At 47.6% G+C, this 20,335-nt stretch overlaps 1 protein-coding gene across 1 annotated transcript; it reads left to right on the top strand.

Annotated features, from left to right (window-relative positions):
- Positions 1–323: 323 nt before the first annotated feature.
- Atmin (ATM interactor) lies at positions 324–19,292 on the top strand. The gene is made up of 4 exons (XM_059263948.1): positions 324–647; positions 11,391–11,516; positions 13,159–13,358; positions 15,019–19,292. Exons 1-4 carry the CDS (start codon positions 324–326, stop codon positions 16,820–16,822), a joined length of 2,454 nt encoding a protein of 817 aa, XP_059119931.1. The 3' UTR covers positions 16,823–19,292.
- Positions 19,293–20,335: the final 1,043 nt, after the last annotated feature.

The raw sequence follows: 20,335 nt of genomic DNA, 5'->3' as shown, positions 1-20,335 counted from the left end.
AACTAACTCCTAATAATAATAAAGCAACAACCCAAAAACTAAAATTAAAAACATCCCTCTTTCTTCTGTGCAGCTAATACCTGAGCTCAGGTCCCTAGGAAGAAGAACGGCTGGGTCCATGGAACCGATCCAGTTCACCTGTTCTCCCAGCAGTTGGCTCCGCTGATGGATGCGCCTCCGATACGCGCTCGCCGCGGCCGGCTGGGGGCGCTCCAGCGGCCGCCCGGCCGGATGCTAATGAGCCCGGCGGCCCCGCCCCCTGCCGGAAGTGGCTGCGGCGGGGGCGGGCACTGAGAGAGGGGCCTGGCGGCCGTGCGGGAACCATGGCGGCCACGGAGGCGGCGGCGCCTGGGTCCGCGGCTCCGGCCCCGGGTGTCCCGGCCATGCCGGCGAGCACGCGGGGAGCCGCCGCCGCCTCAGGCCCGTGGAGGCCGTCGGAGTCGCGGCTTCAAGGAAGCCGACCGCGACCGGCAAGGGCTCGGGCCGCGGCCCCGGTGCCACCGGCCCGGGAGCTGATCCAGCCGTCTGTGAGCGAGCTGTCCCGGGCTGTACGCACCAATATTCTGTGCACTGTGCGTGGCTGCGGCAAAATCCTGCCTAACAGTCCTGCGCTCAACATGCACCTAGTCAAGAGTCACCGACTGCAGGTGAGCGGGCCGCGGCGGGGGCGCGGGGCGTGCGGGGTGTGCGCGGTGCCCGGCCACCTGCGCTCGACCGTGCACGGAGGGAGCGCGAGAGCGCGGGGCGCGCACACGCACCGGGCCAGCCGCTTCCCGGCGGCGTGCCCACAGCACCTCGGCGAGCTGCCGGTTACCTGGGTTCCTTGGATGAGCGACAGGTGATGCCACCAAGGCACCCGAGTGCAACCCCACGCGCTTTCTACTCCTCCCACGAAGCCGCCGGTGGGTCCTACCCGGTCATTCAAAAGCGGCTGCGGGTTGAGCTCTGGGCACTTGAGCTACAAGTTTCACAGGGTTGCTAAGATCAACTCTGCACAGGAATGAGACGGGAGGGGAGGCTCCTCTGTGGATTGTTAAGGAGGAGATCCACCGATAGATAACACGACAGTCCTCTGAGCAAGACCGCCCCGCGTTACGTAAAAGGAGACAGTGACTTTCAAACCTATAGTATATTCTGGAAGCTTGGTAAAAATCAGATGCTGAGACCCCACCCCAGACCTGTAAAGTCACAACAGCTTTTACAAAAGGAAGCTTCCTTCCACCGTCAGATAGGTCTCTATGCCCGCAGTTGCAGATTTGTGCATGTTCCCCGAGTCGGATTTGAGGGTCGGATCAGAGGGTTGCAGGCTCTGTCTGACCTTCAGGTAAATCCACCTTCGGCACTTCCCATGAGAACTGACCAGCAGCAACTCTGAGTTTCAGTCTGTGATAGGGCAAATAAGTATGTACTTGAGGGGTGACCCGCCTTAGCAGCTGCACACAAGAGGCAACAGTGATCTCATAGAAAGGTCAGTCAGGAAATGTCAGCAGGGGCATGCTGAGGAAGTTCTGTGCAAACGTTTGGGCCTCCTTCCAGCACAAAAGTACAACTCACCATGGGCTTCGATCTGCAGTTTTCTCTTTCATCCTAAATGTTAATGAAACCCTCCCTTTTTTCCTACCACAGTTTAGGCGAAAAGTGAGTGTGTAAGAATTCTACAACCTACTCCCCGAGTTCCTGGTAACTTGCGTTCAACAACCATAACCTGCCTTTAGTATTGTCCCCTTGCTGATAGGTTCCTTCATGTCTTGTGTGGTCCAGGCTATCCTCAGACTCACTATGTAGCTAAGGATAACCTTGCACTTTTAATCCTCCTGCCTCCACCTCTCAAATGCTGAGATTGCAGGCATGGACCGTCATTCCCAGTTTTATTCAATGTGGGGTTCAAACCCAGGACTTCCTGAATGCTAGGGGAGCACTCTCCTGAGCTGCATCCCCAGCCCCAGGTGTGGTACATTTCTTATCAGAAGCCACTAATCTGACCAAAGGCTTCCTCAGTCTTGGCTGCTGTGACTCTAGCCAACATTTCTTAGCAAGTCACTTGTTCTTTTCTCTGTTAGGAGCTCTGTACCCTCAAATCTTTGTTATGCCTTGGAAGCACTAAGATGCCCTGACTGTGGAGAACTAGTTTAATGATGTACAGTAGATTCTCTTTGATTATGTTTTTTAAGTGCCCAAAGTTCAGGAATACACATAACATGTGGCCAGAGGAACCTGTCTGAGCCAATACAGGTTTGGTTTCATTTGGTTCGGTTCTGAGGCAGGGTCTTACTGTGTAGACCAGGGTAACTGTACACTTGCTGGGAATGTCCCTGCTGCTACTGGGACTACAGCATGCACCACCATGCCCTGGTCTAGCAAATGGGAATGTCAGCAGTCAGATCCTTCCTCGGATCTGAGCATGTCAGAGTACTGGTGTCCTCTTTTGCCTAGAGCCTGTGTGAAGTCATGTTTTCCAGAATCGTCATTCATTTTTCAGATTCTCTCATCTGGAGATAGCAGTAAACAGGCCGGTCCCTTCCAGAGCCAGATACTGAGCAACAGAAAGGTGGACTGTTCAGCAGTATCTAAACTGCCTCAGAACTGTGGCTGCTGTTTCTCTGTCAGGCAGCTCACTTCTCTGTAACCTCTGCCCAAGTAACCTCAGGACCCACAGCCCCTGGGCATCTGTGGTCTGATGGAAAGGAAGTCCATTTTTTTTCTAATGAAGAGGCTTGTGTGATGTAGCCATACCTATGTGGTAAGGCGTCAGGTAGCAACTATGTGTACCCTCAGGCTGGCTACTACCCAGAGGCTCTTCAGTTCAATTCTTTGTTGTTGTTGTTGTTGTTGTTGTTGTTGTTGTTTGGACAAGGTTTCTTTTCTCTGTGTAGCTTTTGGAGCCTGTCCTGGATCTCGCTCTGTAGACCAGGCTGGCCTTGAACCCACAGAGATCCTTCCTTCTGCCTCTGCCTCCCGAGTGCTGGGATCAAAGGCGTGTGCCACCACCACTGCCTGGCCAGTTCACTTCTTGATGTATGTTATTCTCAAAGTATTATTAGGGAAGAGAAGAGTGTAGCATGGGAACAAATGTGTTTTGGGGAGATTGGTTGATCAGTCAGGTATGTGCACCCCCTTCCTGCTCAAAAGCTACTTTGAGACTGCCTGATTGGCTGAATTTTTTTTTAATTATGTGTCTGTTGATATATGCACACAAATATAGGTGCCCTTGGAGTCCAGAGAGAGCATTGACTCCCGTGGAGCTAGAGTTAGAGGTGGTTGTGAGCCACCTTGGCTGACAGGAGTGCTGGGAACTGAATTTGGGTCCCCTACAAGAACAGTACACAGTCTCAGCCCCTTTTGCCATTTCTCCAGCCCCCATATTGGTTGACTGTCTTCAGCTCAGTGGAAATTTTCATTGTCTTGGCTACAGCTACTTGTGTGGTTCTGATTTCTTTTCTTGTTATTCTATTTTTCCAGCCATGATAGTCTTTATTCCCTCTCCATTAGTTGTATGGTTATTTTATTCTAGTCCACCCCCAGCCGAATACCTAAGCTTCTGAAGGAAGCCGAGTGAGGTGGAGGAGCTGGAAGCCACCTTTGGTTTTATGTGGGTTCTCAAAATAAATGTCTGTATTCCACGCCCTGAAAGAAAATCTGGACGTGTCACCAGCCAGCTGTGCCTGGAGTGGGCTCGGCCGAGAAAGGGAGCAGTGATGCTTTGGAGTGAGAGCTAAAATGATCCAGAGGAAGAGTGGGAGGAAGCAGACTCTGCCTGACTGCTGGAGAAGCCTGTGAAAGCAGGGCAGGGGCAGGTGGGCACTCACGAAGCCTGTCACCAAGCAGCATTCATGTTTTAAAGCCTGGCTTAGCGGGTTCTGCATTCCGCTCCATCCAAGGGTATGTTTTCAGCAATTTCCTGGGAAGTTATTTCAGAGAGGAAAGAAAGGCCGTGGCAGGTTGCTCTGTAAACCATAGTGTGTGAAGATCTACTGACTGTCAGTTTAGAATAGGTTAAAAAAAAAAGTGGACTGGGCTCCTTGGGTGCTTTCTGTAAGGGGGGTGAGGTGCTAGGCAGTTTCTGCCGCCATCTTTATGGTCTTCTCCTTCCTTGCCTCTCCTCTTCAGCCACGTCCTTCCTTACCCTCCTTTTTCTGTTGTTTAAAGTGTGTGTGTGTGTGTGTGTGTGTCAAAAGTGTGGGTGCTTATAGAGGCCAGAACCCGGCACTGGGTCCCCTGGAGCTGGAGGGGGCCCCAGGTGCTTGTTACAGGTGGTTATGAGCTGCCGCTTGCTGTGAGCTGTGGGTGCTGGGAACCGAGCTCTGCAAGAGCAGCAGTGCTCTTAACCATGGCACCATCTCTCCAGCCCCTCCTCCTTTCATTTGTGTGGTTTTCTCCCAACCCTGTTTTTTGGGGGTTTTGTTCTGTGGTGCTGAAGATGGAACCTGGGGCTTCACTTCTTGGCCCCCACCATCCTGTTTGGAATTGTCTTTTTCTTTTGTAAATCTTTAGAATATACAATTATTGCTATTATTTAAATGTAACTGTTTATTAAATTTAATTATTTACTTGTTTAATATTAATGTCACTTAAATAAAGTATTCCCACGTTTCTATCTGAGAAAGGAGTGTTTTGTTGGAGTAGAGCACCCTCCAAGAAGAAAACAGAGCATGGAGCCAGCAGCAAGGCAGGAGGGTAAACATGTAGCGGTAGAGTGTGGACCATCTTTAATCGTACACACAAGACGTAGGCCCAAACTGGCAAGTGTTTGTGACTGTAGAGACTGCAGGTAACTGCTTTCCCGCTGTGATTCCTGGTGTGGTGTAGCATCGTGTCTCCTCTCCCTAGCCGACTTTGAACTCACTGTCTCACAATGCAAGTAGAAAGAAATCCCAAAGCCCTGTGGGTCTCTGTAATGATCTGTGATGAAGGAGTTGGCCCCCTGAAGGTGGGGATATGTGTGACGGTGGGTGGTTGCTGTGGGCAGGGGTTTTAGCATCCACTTGCACAAGTGTTGAGGTCTCATCTCCACATAAAGTACAGTTCTGGCTCAGGCAGGCCAGGTGAACAATATACAAGCTCGTATTGAACATTTACTGGTTCTGAATAATCCTGGAGCCACCAGGTAACACAAATGAAGAGGTTGGGAAATTAAAATTACAGGCTGAGCATCTTAAATGCCTCCAAATCCAGAACTCTTGGAGCACGAAGCTCGAAACCTTCAGATTTGGGAGCATTTGGGGGTTTTTAGCTCAGCAAGGGAAGTCTGTGCAGACATTTGAGTCTCAGGTCAGTTCTAGTCCCAAGCACTTTGTGAAGGATATTTCAGTCTGAGTTCCATTAGGTGTAACAACAGTACAAGGAAGGGTGGGGACTTTGAGTGTCCAGGCTGCTGAGGTCTGGACGTGGGGTGCACCGGAAGCTGGTGAAAATGATCTGAATGAGGCAATGGCATGACTGAAGGTAAGTTTTAAAAATACTAATCTGAGCTGGGCAGTGGTGACGCACACCTCTAATTCCAGCACTCAGTATCTATGAGTTCGAGGCCAGCCTGGTCTACAGAGTGAGTTCCAGGACAACCAGAGACACAGATAAACCCTGTCTCAAAAAACAAAACAAAACAAAACAAAAAACAAAAAAATTACTCTGGAGGCTAAAAATGTTTTAAAATTATTTTAAAAATATTAATTAAAGAGATAGCTCAATGGTTAAGAGTGAGTTCTGCTACCCCCCACCCCCAGCTGAGGACCAAACCCAGGGCCTTGCATACCACTGAGCTAAATCCCCAACCCCGAATGCTGCTTTTAAAGCAGACCAGGTTTGGTTCCTAGCACCCCCATAGATGCTCACAGTCACATGTAACACAGATTCCAGATAATCTGATGCCCTCTTCTGCCCTCCACAGGCCATGTTTGTGGTATGCAAAAACTCATGCATACACACACAGTATTTCAGAATAAATTTTTCATACAAAATATATATCTGGCAAAATATGCAGGATGCCATATTTGGGGCAATTTAAGAGCTTAGAATCTGATGATGGAGACAGCTCTGAGTATGAATTGGCTGGAAGGAACTCCATCGTGGACATGTGAGATAAGGAGTTGGGAAGCATCTTTCAGTTGAACACACACATATCCTTTTTCTCTAATAATACTAGATGGGAAAAGTATGAGTCAATTCAAACATTTTCTCTCTATCTGTCTCTGTTGAGATAGGGTTTCTCTGTGTAGCCCTGGCTGTCCTGGAACTCACTCTGTAGACCAAGCTGGCCTCGAACTCATAGAGATCTGCCTGCTTCAGCCCCCTGAGTGCTGAGATTAAAGGCTTGTGCACCACCACACCCCACACAAAAGTTTTCTATTAAAAAACATAACTGGGGGTGCAGCAGGAATCTATCCAAGCGCCCACCCCCGCCATGGGGCTGCTATGAAGAGCGAATATGTGATGGAGAGACAGGAAAGGTGGAGTATGAGGTGGAGAGGTGGGAGAGCTGGCCCCATCCTTTGACTGCTGCTGTGCCAGCGGGGGTGGGGACAGCAGAGACCTAAGCTGACCAGCTCAACCACCACCCAGGCCCAGATCCAGGGCCCTGAGTTGGCCCACCCCAACTCCCATCAATGGGCTGCTGGAGCACATGAAGGGGCTGGTCCTGCAGAACCGAAGCCACAGGATCTCCATGACCCTGGGCAACAGCAGGATATCCAAGAGGCCCAGTATGGCTAGTGTAGCTGAAGCTAGAGGCCCTGAACCAGACCAGCAACTCATTGCAGTGAAAGCCATTGGGACAAAAGTGTATACTGTGTGACACACCACAGCACCCAGTGCCACTATGACAAACAAGTGTGTGATGGAGAGACGGGGGCAGAGTGGGGCAAGTCCAGTGACAGCTGTGACTGACTGGGGTGAGAGAAGACTGTGATTGATTGATAGAGGAGCAGGTTGTTGCCCAGAGGGGTCGGCGAGTTTTTTTTTGTTTTTTGTTTTTTTTTTTTTAATCTTAATTTTTATCTTTTTGGGAGGGGAGGTTACAGGAGTGGAGGGCAGAAGGACTGGGAAATGAGTGGGATTGGGGTGCGTGATGTGAAATTCCCAAAGAATTAATTAAGAAATTATGTTTCAAAAAAACTGATGGGGCTGGAGAGATGGTTCAGTGGTTAAGAGCACTCACTGGGCTGCTCTTCCAAAGGACCCAGGTTCAATTCCCAGCACCCACATGGCAGCTCACAATTGTGTCTAACTCCAGTTCCAGAGGATCCAACATCCCCACACAGACATACATGCAGAAAAAAACACCAATGCACATAAAATAAATAAACCTTTTTAAAAAGCTGATAAATTGGTCAAGGAAATGAGGTTGGTGCTGAGGGACATTGTCGGTTGTCGTCACCCAGCAGGTGCCAATGTTCAGCAGAAACTGAATTCACAAGGGAACTAAGACGCCAGTTTAGTTTATTGATGGTAAGTCTTTTGGCAAAACACAAAAGCAAAGGTTTGGGGAGTGGCTCGGTTAGCCTCACAAAACAATACAACAACAACAAAAAAGATAAAGATTGAAGCTAGAGAGAAGGCCCAGTGATTAAGAGAGCTTTCTGCTCTTGCAGAGAACCGGAGCTCAGTTACTAACTCCCACATCAGTTCATTCACAGCCACCTGCAACTCCAGCTCCAGGGACTCCGATGCCCTCTTCTGGCCTCAGTAGGCACTGCACACGTGTACACATAACACATACACATAAATAAAAATATTCTTACAAATGATGATTATACAGGCAAAATGAGTAAAGTAAAAGCTGTGAAATCCTTAAAGGTGATTGGGGCAGTGCATGAAGAAAGAACAGAAAAAGACGATTGTAGTGGCAACTTAGATCAGGAGGAGTTGGAATTACATACTTCAGTTAAATAGTGATAGATAAATACTTTCACTGGAAACCGAAGAGAATGGAGAATTTTGGGGGGAGACCACTTAAATATCCAAATGAGCATGAGTCTAGTTAAGTGGTTCTCAACCTGTGAGTCTCAACCCTGCATATCAGATATTTACATCATGATTTATAATGGTAACAAAATTATAGTTGGAAGTAGCAACAAAAATAATTTTATGGTTGGGGTCACCACAACATGAGGAAGTGTATTAAAGGGTTGCAGCATCAGGAAGGTTGAGAACCACTGCTCTAGACAGTGCCATGGCATGGTCCTGATGGAGTAGGCCAGCACTGAAAACCTGGAGGGATGACTACATCCAAAATGAACAGAGGCAAGTGATAGAGTTTGAACAAAACGAGGCTTCTTTCCCTCTCAGTGAGTGGGCCGTCATCAAAGTCCCATGTTCCTCTTCAGAACCAGGGGAACATCTATGATCTGCTGGAGCACGTAGGGGGCTGGTCCTGCAGTCCCTAAGCTGCGGGATTTCTACGACACAGGGCAACAGGATAACCAAGAGGGGGTTCCAGTGAGGGCCCAGCATTGATAGTGTAGCAGGAACCAGAGGCCTTGAAACAGACCAATGACTGCAGTGAACACTTACAAGTACAAATACATGGATAAAAGGGTTTACTGCGTGACTCACTGTGTCACACTACAGCTTCCATGACTAGATTTTCCTTTTTTTTTTTTTTCTTTTTCTTTTTTTAGATTTATTTATGTATACAGCATATATGACTGCGGGCCAGAAGAGGGCACCAGACCTCATTACAGATGGTTGTGAGCCACCATGTGGTTTCTGGGAATTGAACTCAGATCCTCTGGAAGAGCAGCCAGTGCTCTTAACCGCTGAGCCATCTCTCCAGCCCCTTTTTCTTTTTTCTATTAAATTTTATTTTATTTTGGAGGGGAGGTTGCTAGGACAGAGGGCAAAAATGCAGGGGCGGGAAATGAATGGGACTGAGATGCATGATGTGAAATACACAAAGAATAAATAAAAGAAAGTTTTAAAAAAAGGACGAACCATGGGAGGACTTGGGCCAGGTAACTAGTAATGTCTCACACCCTGAGTGCACAACAGACAGAGAGAAGGATGTATCCCAGGACCATGTGCCTCTAAAAAGACTGGTCACCATTCCTGAGAGTATTACCCAAGGTGTTCTCCAGCCTCCACACATAGGACATACATATGCATTTAGATTTTTTAAATTTCCGGTTGACATCACTTATAGCCTGGTGTGGTAGTATGTATAAGTATAGACCTGTCTACTCTAGAGACTGCAGAGGGAGGCTTACTTGAACCTCAGCAATCCTGAGCAACGTATTAAAAACCATGTCTCTTAAAATACATTTTTTAAAATTGTTATTATTATTGAGGGGATGGCTCATGTATGGATGTCAGAGGACAACTTTCAGGAAATGGTTCACTCCTGTCTGGTTCCAGGGATTGGACTCAGGTCATCAGGCTTATGTAACAAGTGTCTTTACCCATGGAGCCATCTCACTGGCCCAGAATAAAAAATAAATAAAATAAAACATTTCAAAAGCTAGGCATGATGACACAAACATTCCAGGCTACTTCTGAGACTGAGAACAAATTCAAGGCCAGCCTGGACTACTTAGTGAAGACTTGTAAAGGGAAGTTCGGGAGGAGGAACTGGAGATGGGAGAATATTGGGTTAGGAAAAAATGAATTACATGTAGCAAAAATGTTAATGGACTAGACATTGTTAATGTAATTCTTGACTGTATATATTGTATATACTTACTGTATATACTTTATCTTATATTAGTTATAAGCTTCCTTTATTATTTAGAAAAAAAGGGGAAATGTGGTGATATTGTGTCCCCCAATATATTGTGCACCCTAATAAACTTATCTGGGGTCAGAGAGCAGAACAGCCACCAGATAGACAGAGAGGCCAGAAAATGGTGGCACACACACCTTTAATCCTAGCATTCTGGAGACAGATCCATCTGGATCTCTGCGAGTTCAAAGCCACACTGGAAACAACCAGGCATGGTGACACACACCTTTAATCCCAGGACTTGAGATCTCATATCTTGCTTAGGAAAGACTCATGCCTTTAATCCCAGGAAGTGATGGCAGGAAACAGAAAGGTATGTAAGTCGTGAAAACCAGGAACTAGGGCTTTTGAAGCCTTTAGGCTTTCGGCAGCAGTTCGGCTGAGATCTATGCGGATGAGGACTCAGAGGCTTTCAATTTGAGGAAACAGGATCAGCTGAGACGTTATCGAATTGAGGTTAGCTGTGGCTTGTTCTGTTTCTCTGATCTTTCAGCGTTCACCCCAGTATCTGGCTCCTGGGTTTGTTTTTATTGATAAGACCTAACAATTTGTGCTACACAAAAACTTACCAGAACTGGGGAGGTGGCTCAGTGGTTAAGAGTACTGGCTGCTTTTCCAAAGGACCTGCGTTAAATTCCCAGCACCCTCATGGCAGCTTATAAGATCTGGTGCCCTCTTCTGGCCTTGGTGGGTACCAGGCACACACAACACCAGAATTGGGGAGGTGACTTCGTTTATAAAGTACATGTGATGCAAGCATGGGACCCAAGTTTGGAGGCCATGCCTACATTAACACTGGAAAGGTAGACAGGAAGATCCCTGGAGCCCAGTGGAGTTGATGACCAATCAAAAGATCTCTCACAGGTGTGCCCTCCATTTCTGGACTATAGTTCATTCTAGATGTAGTCAAGTTGACAACCAAGAACAGCCATCACAGTGAGGGACTATTATCTCAAAAAAATAGGATAGAGGGCCAGTGAGACAGCCCACCAGGTCAGGGTGCTGCCTGCCAAGCCTAATGACCTAAGGGTAACCCCCTGGGCCCATATGATAGAATGATAGACTCTTTCAAGTTGTCCTCTGACTTCTACATGTGTGCTGTGGCACATGCATGCACATACTAAGTATATAAACATAATTTCTAAAAGTAAATAAAATGGAGACTGATCTAGGAAGCTGCCTAATGTTGACCTCTGACCTCTATACACTTGCACAGGATGCATGAGCACCTTCGTGTGTGAGGACTCAGACACCCATCCTGAAAAATGGAAAGCCACAGTGCTCCCAATGAGGCCCAGGTCCTATTCACAGGAGGTTTTCTCAGGGGCTCAAACTAAGAATGTGGGTGAGGATTAGAAACAGGAGCAAGGACAAGCCTGGGGGCTGGGGAGCGGTTCTACTTGCAGACATGCTGGCCGGGAGGGCAGGTGGATGCCTACTTCCGATACTTCTACCACCAGCCTGTTGTGATGGGCTTTGGGAGACGATTGCCGAGCCAGGTGTGGAGCACCCCTTAATTCCAGCACTCCAGAGGCAGAGACGGCAGAACTCTGATTTTGAGGCCAGCCTGGTCTACATAGAGAGTTCCAGGCTAGATAGGACTACATAGAGAGACCCTGTCTTGAATGAATGAATGAATCAATCAATCAATAATGATAATTGCTGGATTTTACTTCTGCAGGACGGCATAGTAAATCCAACAATAAGAAAAGATTTGAAAACTGTCCCAAAATTCTACTGTTGTCCAATCAAAGGATGTCCTAGAGGCCCTGACAGACCATTTTCTCAGTTCTCTCTGGTTAAACAGGTATGTCACTACTGTACCTTTTTCAAAGCGGACGTGTTAATTACTTTTCTGTTGCTGCAGTAAACTCCAGGGCCAGGTTGGAGAGGTGGCCTAGTGGTTAAGAGCGTTGGATGCTCTTCCAGGTTCGATTTCCAGCAGCCACCTGGCCATTTAAAAATGTCTGTAGCTGCAGTTCCAGAAAACCCAACACTCTTCTGGCCTCTGTAGGAACTGCACACATGTGGCACATACATGCACATTTAAAAAAAAAAAAATTTTTTTTAAAGTAAATAAATAAAAACCCCATGACTAAGGCACCTTATAGAAGGAAGTGTTTATTTGGCTTACGGTTCCAGAGGGATGAGAGTCCATCATGGCAGGGAAGTGGGGCAGCAGGCAGACACGGTGGCCACAGCAAAAGCTGAGTGTTCCCATCTTAAACTGCAAGCAGGATGCAGAGGGAGCAAACTAGGGAGGCATGTGGCTGTGAAACCCCCAAGCCCATCCCCAGGGCCATACTTCCTCCAACAAGACCACACCTCCTGAATCTACCCAGACAGTGCCACCAGTCAACGGGGGACCGAGTATCCAAACATCCGAGCCTCTGGGGCCATTCTCACCCAGAGCAGCACAATGACACACAGATGGGGGAAACTCATCTGTTCTCTACCTGCTGAGCAGCCATAACCAGGCTGTCTCGTGAGGAGGGAGGGATCCTCTACTGGGGACACAGAGGTTCAAGACTGAAGAGATTGATCCTCAGGGCTGGAGAAAAGGTCCAGTGGCTGAAAGCACACATGACTCTCGGGAGGACCTAAGCTCTATTCCCAGCATCCATGTCAAGTGGCTCAGAGCCTCTGTAACTCCATGGAAATCTGATCTCTCTTCTGGCCCCACAGACACTATACTCATGTTCACATGCATGCACAGACACACATACATAAAAATAACATTTGAAAAACAAAAGTGAAATGATTCCTAAAGTTCTGCTGTAGGGTCTTGAGAAGGGCATCGCAGAGACTGTATGTCTTAGTTAAGGTTGCTATTACTGCGATGACACACCATGACCAAAAAAGCAAGTTGGGGAGGAAAGGGTTTATTTGGCTTACACTTCCACATCATAGTCCATCATTGAAGGAAGCAGATCAGAAACTCCAAACAGGGTGAGAGCCTGGAGGCAGGAGCCCATGCAGAGACCAGGGAGGGTGCTGCTTATTGGCTTACTCATCATGATCTGCTCAGCCTGGTCCCGTGTCTTATAGAACCCAGGACCACCAGCCCACAGATGGCAGCACCCACCATAGGCTGGGCCCTCCTCTATCAATCACTAATTAAGAAAATGCCCTACAGCCAGAGCTTATGGAGGCATTTTTTTCAACTGAGGCTCCGTCCTTTAGGGTAACTCTAGCTTGTGTCAAGTTGACATAAATCTAGCCAGCACACTATATTCTTGGCCCACAGCACCTAATGTGTAGTTGAGAGTCTGAATACACGGATTGGTTCCAAGGCAGCCTGCCCACTCTGCATAAGGAGAAACATATGTTAAACTGAAGTTTGTCTGCTTGCAAATGCTGTACCTGGTGATCGCTGGGAAGTTGGGTGTGTGGGTGGATCTTAATGAGATGCTGTCTTCTTGTCTTAATCCCAACTGTGTTTTTTGCAGCACTTTATGAAAATGCATGCAGAAAAGAAGCACAAATGCAGTAAATGCAGTAATTCCTATGGCACCGAGTGGGACCTGAAACGACATGAGGAGGACTGCGGCAAGACCTTCCAGTGTACGTGTGGCTGTCCCTACGCCAGCAGAACCGCACTGCAGTCTCACATCTACCGAACTGGCCACGAGATCCCTGCAGAACACAGGTAAAGCACCAAGAGATGGTGTTGAGGAGCTGTGAGGGTAGGAAAGAGGGCTTCCTGGGGAGCCAGCCACATCGGGAAAGAGCCTGTGGCTTTGAAAAGGTTCTTTTGGAGTAGCAGGGTAATAACAGAGGAGCCCCCTGGCCAGGATCTCTTTTTATTTTTGTGTTTGAGGCTGGGCTGATGGTCCTCCTGCTGCAGCCTCCCGGGTGCTGGGGTTATGGGTGTGTACCCCAGTGCCCAGCACGGAGCCTGGGATGCTGACTGCTTGCTTTGTATTTCTCCTAAAGATTTTTATTTTTACTTATATGTATGTGTGTATGTCAGTGTGTGTGTGTGAATGGCACATGTATGCAGGTTGCTGAAGAGGCCAGAAGAGCACATTGGACTCCCTGGAGCTGGAGTTACAGGTGGTTGTGGCCTGCCCAGTGCAGGTGCTGGAAACCAAATTCAGGTCCTCTGGAGAAGCAGCAAGTGTCCTTAACTGCTGAGCTAGCTCTCCAGCACATGGTTCCTGAGGCTCCTTTCCTATTCCATTTGAAAATGTCAGCTTTCAGCATCTTCTCTCTAGAGAAATGGATTACTGGGCACTAAAAGTTGTATTGTAACTCAGTTTCATTTTGTCTGTTCACTTACATTCCATGGTGCTAAGGATTGAATTCGGGGCCTCATGCATGCTGGGTGAGTGCACAGCCCTAAGTCACATCCCGTCCTCATTTTACTTCCCTTTTGACACTGGCCCTGAACTCACTCTGTAGCTAAGGCTGGCCTTAAACTTCATGCCTCAGCCTCCTGTGGAGCTAGAGTTATAATTATAGGCCCAGCTTTAAACTTCATTAGTAAAGATCAGATTTATATTTGGTGTGATGCTTTCTGCTGTAGGTATGGTACTTACAAGTTTCTTGATCTGATTTGAAAGATCTAAGTTAAGGGGCCAGTGGGACGACTCAGTGGGTAAGGGTAAAGGTTCTTGCCATAAACCTGATGACCTGAGTTTGATCCTCGGGACCCACATGGTAGAAGAGAGAACCGATTCCTGAGAGTTGTTCTGAATTCCACACAATACATGTGCTGTGGCACATGTGTTTACACACAATAAATACATGTAATAAAAAAGTAGAAGAATTTTAAAACCCCAAGTTGAGGATGGGGTGTATGTCACATATGCCTGTAGTCCTTTAGGAGGCAGAAGCAGAAGAGGTCCCACAAGTTAAGGCCAGCCAGAGCTATATTGAGTTGCTGGAGAGAGGGAGTGAGAATGTTTCTGAGTGCAATTCTAACTCTCAGGGATGCTGAAGGGATGCATCGGCACTGTCTGGATCCCACCTTTCCTGTGGGAAATGGCATTAATAAGTAATGAAGATAATAGTATTGTCGTCAACAAAAGCTACATTTTAGGGGCTGAAGAGATGGCTCAGCAATTATCCAGAGAGCTTTCCACTCTTACAGAATACCTGATTCTGGTTTCCAGGACATAGGCCAAGCATCTCACAAGCACCCATAACTCCAGCTCCAAGGGAGCCTATACCCACTTCCAACCCCTGTGGCCATGTACACATACTGACACAGAGACACACGCGTGCACATACATTTTTTTTTTAAAATAAACCTTTGTAGTTTCATTTTAAAATTGGTTTTATTTTTGTTTTGTCACTGTTTCCAGAGACCCACCTAGTAAAAAAAGGAAAATGGAAAGCTACCTACAAAGTCAGAGGTTGTCCAGTAAAACCACTGAACCACTGAGTGACCACCTAGCCCCTCACCAGGATGTTCATGAACTGGAAGCATCGGCAGTAAAGCTGGTGGCGTCGTTTGAAGACTCTTGCAGCCCTCATGCCAAGAAGCCGAACATCGCAGCGCCTCCCCGCTGCCCCCAGAAGTTGCTTTTACCAAAGCCCAAGGTGGCTCTGCTTAAACTTCCCGTCATGCAGTTTTCCCCCGTGCCTGTCTTTGTGCCTACAGCGGACGCCTCGGCCCAGCCTGTGGTGTTAGGTGTGGATCAGGGTTCTGCGGCAGGGGCTGTGCACTTAGTCCCCTTGTCAGTAGGAACCCTGATCCTCAGCCTGGATTCAGAGGCCTGCTCTCTGAAGGAGAGCCTGCCTCTGCCGAAAATTATCAGTCCTGTTGTTGAGCCAATCAGTACAGGTGTTCCGGTGAACTTAGGGAAGAGCCCTTGTAGTCCTTTACAAGAACTAGGGAATGCATGTCAGAAGAACGGCATCTCCACCAACGTGCAGACGGATCTGTCCTACGCCTCCCCCAACTTGATACCTTCTGCTCAGTGGCTTGGCCCTGATTCCTCCGTGTCCTCGTGCTCTCAGACTGACCTGTCATTTGATTCTCAAGTGTCCCTTCCTGTTAGTGTCCACACCCAGACATTGGTGCCCAGCTCTAAGGTCACTTCATCCATAGCTGCTCAGACAGATGCATTTATAGATGCCTGTTTCCAGCCGGGTGGGATCTCCAGAGAGACCCAAACCATCAGGATGCGAGACCCCACAGATGACCCTGTGCAGGTGGGCCACACTGGCCTGTGTGGGGACATTTTTGAAAGTGTCCATTCATCATACAGTGTTCCCACGGACAGCATCATCAGTGGTGGTTTAGTTTCAGAGACAGTAACTCATGGTCTGTTACCTCAGAATGACCCTAAGATATTAAGCCAAGTCATTGAAAAGTCTGCACCCTTGTTACACTTCAGTGCCCAGAACAGCATGCTTCCCTCACAGAACATGACAGATAATCAGACCCAAACCATAGATTTACTGAGTGACTTAGAAAACATCTTGTCAAGCAATCTGCCTGGTCAGACACTGGATAACCGGAGTCTTCTGTCTGACACGAACCCAGGGCCTGATGCCCAGCTCCCATCAGGCTCAGCCCAGAATTCTGGGATTGATTTTGACATTGAAGAGTTCCTCTCAGCCTCAAATATCCAAACTCAGACTGAAGAGAGTGAACTCAGCACCATGAGCACTGAGCCTGCCTTGGAGTCCCTGGACATCGAGACCCAGACTGACTTCTTCCTCACAGACCCCTCGGCACAGCCCTATGGGTTCAGGGGAAGTTCAAGCTTCTTAGGCCTAGAGATGTTTGACACACAGACACAGACAGACTTAAACTTCTTCTTAGACAGTAGTCCTCACCTGCCCCTGGGCAGCATCCTGAAACACTCCAGCTTCTCCATGAGCACTGACTCTTCTGACACAGAGACCCAAACTGAAGGCGCCTCCCCGGCTCGACACACACCCGCTCTGGAGAGCAAGGTCCAGCTGAACAGCACAGAAACACAGACCATGAGTTCTGGCTTCGAGCCCCTGGGGAACTTGTTCTTCACCAGCAATGAGACTCAGACAGCAATGGGTGACTTTCTTCTAGCCGATTTGGCCTGGAACACAATGGAGTCCCAGTTCAGCTCTGTGGAAACCCAGACATGCTCAGAGCTGCATGCTGTCTCCAGCTTCTGAAGGTGCAGCCAGCTCCCCTCTCCTTGTGGGTTTAGAACTCGGGGACAGGACCGCTGCACCAACTGAGGATGTAGTTGGTGGGACAGCTCTGTAGATTCTCTGCAGTTCTTGGCGTTTTGTACTTGTGAACACAATTGGTGTACAAATGTGAGTGTATTATAAAGTGTAAGGTGTTAATCTAAAAAGTTTCAATGTTGCCTAAGTTTGCTCCTGTGTAGCTATTCTTTTCATCTTTAAAAAAAAAAAAAAAAAAAGCATTTCGCACTGTAAAACTTACAACCATTTAGCCGAAGCCAAGCTTATCAGGTAGTAGGGCGCAAGCTTTGCAACTGCTTTAACCCAAGTATGGCGCACTTGAATGGCACCTCCAACGTTAGACAACCATGTGTGGCTGCCGACTCTTCCGCTGCCACCCCTTGCCTTGTCACCTCCCTTCTGACTTGGAAACCCCAAGAAGCCCCAGCTGTCTTTAGGTTTTATGACAGTTTTTACACAGTCACTGCTGTCCCTTCTTTCCCGAGCAGTGACTGCTGCTGGCTTTGTATGTCCTTTTCTGTCTGTGAAGTCACTGGCCAGCACTGGAACAGCAAGCACTCTGTGTAACTAGCAGTCCTTCTAGTAAGAGGAAGGCACCCAAACCGTGGAGACAGTGCTGTGGAGTCCCGCTGTTTTGTTCATCTTGGGCTCACCCTGCGACATGGAAAAGCTTTCTTCTCATGATTGTTGATCAAGAAGATCTCAGTGACCAAATTTGTGGGATTGCCACACACTAGCAGGCAGCCAGCTGTGAACACACAGGAGCTAGAGGATAGTCACTTCTGTCTGGGGCCCAGGACCCCAGAGCTTCTAACTATCTATAAATTGGGGTTCCTGTGACTCCCCATTCTTTGGGCTCAGTTAATTTATTAGAGAGGCTTACAGAACTCAGGGACACAATTATTGCAAAGGGTAGAGTGGGTGGATAAAGGGGCACAGGGCTTCCATGCCCTCTCTAGGTAGAGCACCCACTGAGAATCTATATATTTAGCCTTGTAGAAACCCTCCAAACCCAGTCTTCTGGGGTTAATGGCTGCTTTGTTGTATGGGTAGAGTTGCTTAAATCATTGCCATTAATGATCAACTTAACCTTGAGTGCCACCTTCCCCACTGGGTTGGGAGATAGGGATGAAGCTGAAAATACCCCAACCTTTCAATCATGAATCATGCCTTGGTCTCTCCTGTGACTTGTCCCCACCATAACGCTACCTGGAGGCTACCGGCTACCAATGACCTCATAGCAAGCAAAAGCAAAACATTTCTTCTAAATATTTTGGGGTTTGGAGGTGTTGTGTGCAAATACATACTTCATATCATCACACCCACAAACATCCTTCCCGTTCCACAGTAGACCCTGGGGGCTACCCAACTGCTTCCCGTAATGTACGCACAAACTTTCTAAGAATTAAAAAGGAAAAGTAGGGTGAGGAAAAGACATTCCTGCCTAGTCCCTTTCAGTACTTTACACTTCTAATCTTGATAGGCGCAGCATGCCTACAAAGTCTTTCCATTCACCCACCTTTCCCCTCCCCACTTCACACACACACACACACACACACACACACACACACACATGCTTTTCCTTGAGGGAAGCACTTTGGTCTGGCAAGCATATTATGTATACCTTGAGACTGGCAATTGTAGAGTAGATCCATCTAAAGTATGCTAGTCTAGATTCTGTTGTGATACATTCTGTAAAGACAAAAAGCTGTAGACCATTTGCTTCAATAATCAAGAATAGTTTCTGCGTTTTGAGGGGAGAACGTGGTCCAACATGCCTTGCGGGCTCTCTGCACTAAGTAGATCATGGATTAGTAGTTGTTGCCCAACTCTCAGGCAAACCAGGATGAGCAGAGCCTGGGGAACCGTCCAGTCTACCCTGGAAAGCCCTGTGCTTTCTGTGGTGTATGCTTGTGCTGCCGAAAGCTGAACCCTTAGAATAAAACCTAAGGGGGCTGATGATTCATTAGATACATTGATGATATTGCCGCTGTTGTATCCCATTCACTTGACGCAAAGAACTCGGTAATGGGCTGATAACACACCCAGCGGGTGAGTGCACCCCAGTAGCTGAACAGTGGTTTTGGTTACAGTGCCCGTGAATGTGAGTGTCCGAACAGACATAAAGCCTTAACTTAGATTTCCTGTTGTGTTTTGGAATTGTCACTGCCTTAACTCAAGCATCTATTTAAGCCCTCTGGCTGAAGGAGAAATGCATGTCTGCTCGTGGCTCTTTGTAAATATAAGTGCAGCGATCTATGGCTTTAAGTTTTTGTTTCTGTGGCAATGTCTCTTTGATAGTTACAGAAAAAAAAAAATGGAGCATGTAATTGTCCTTCATGTGCAAGAACTGTCCCAACAAACCCTTAGTCACCTGAATTCTAAGGTTGTTTGTAAACACAAATTCGGTGATTAAAGAGAAACTAGAATTCTACCTTCTGGTGTGAGTTTTGTACATACTCATAATGTGACTCTGTTGCCCTAATTTCTTACAAACTCAGGGTTTGCAGAAGATGGTAGTGGGATAGTTGTGCTCAGCTGCTTTCATGGAAAGATGATAGTTTTCCCTAAAAAAAAAAAAAAAAAAAAAAAAAAAAAACGATACCCCAAAGGATGGAGAGGTGGCTCAGTGGTTCAGACAGCTTGCTGCCCTTCCAAAGGACCCAGGTTTGATTCCCAGCATCCATACCACAACCACCTGTAACTCTAGCTTCAGGGGATTTGATGTCCTCTTCTGAACTTGGAGGGCGCCCTCACACATGTGCATACACACATTCATAAATAAAAAATAAAAGTATATCCAGGCGTAGTGGTGCACGCCTTTAATCCCAGCACTCAGGAGGCAGAGGCAGGCGGATTTCTGTGAGTTTGAGGCCAGCCTGGTCCACAAAGCGAGTTCCAGGACAGGCTCCAAAGCTACACAGAGAAACCCTGTCTTGAAAAACCAGAGGGGAGAGAGAGAGAGAGAGAGAGAGAGAGAGAGAGAGAGAGATCAGGAGGAAGGGATATGCAACTTTGGGGTCAAGTGCTCTGAAGTTGTGTTCTCTCATCTCACAGTTGTATCAAGAGTGTTCAAGTGTCATTGATTTGACACTAGGAGAGGACAACATAGACCCCTGCACACTTAATATCCAGATGTGACTCCCATTATTAGGTGACATGAATTTTCGTCTACTGTCTTCAGCCAGATGCCACCTAGTACAACATTCTTAGGACCAAAGAGCGACTCAGTTGTCTGGTGCTCAAAGGGCCCTTTCTGTTGCTGGGGCTGTATTTAGCAGTAGACACACTGATGCTTTAGTTCACACACCAGGAGGCGTTGCTATGGAACAAATGGAGAGGGTCTCAGGCTCTTGGTTCTCAAGCAGTTAATAACATGGACTACATTGAAAAGGGAGTTTTTTGGAAGGAGCAAGGCTCAAACTGGGTAAATGAACAAAGACGTTGCTTGAACTGCATCAGCAAGGCTCCTTGTCC

Source organism: Peromyscus eremicus, chromosome 5, assembly GCF_949786415.1.
Source record: "Peromyscus eremicus chromosome 5, PerEre_H2_v1, whole genome shotgun sequence".
Taxonomy (NCBI): domain Eukaryota; kingdom Metazoa; phylum Chordata; class Mammalia; order Rodentia; family Cricetidae; genus Peromyscus; species Peromyscus eremicus.
Note: the sequence above shows the minus strand (reverse complement) of the source record. Positions and strands in the feature narration are given on the sequence as shown.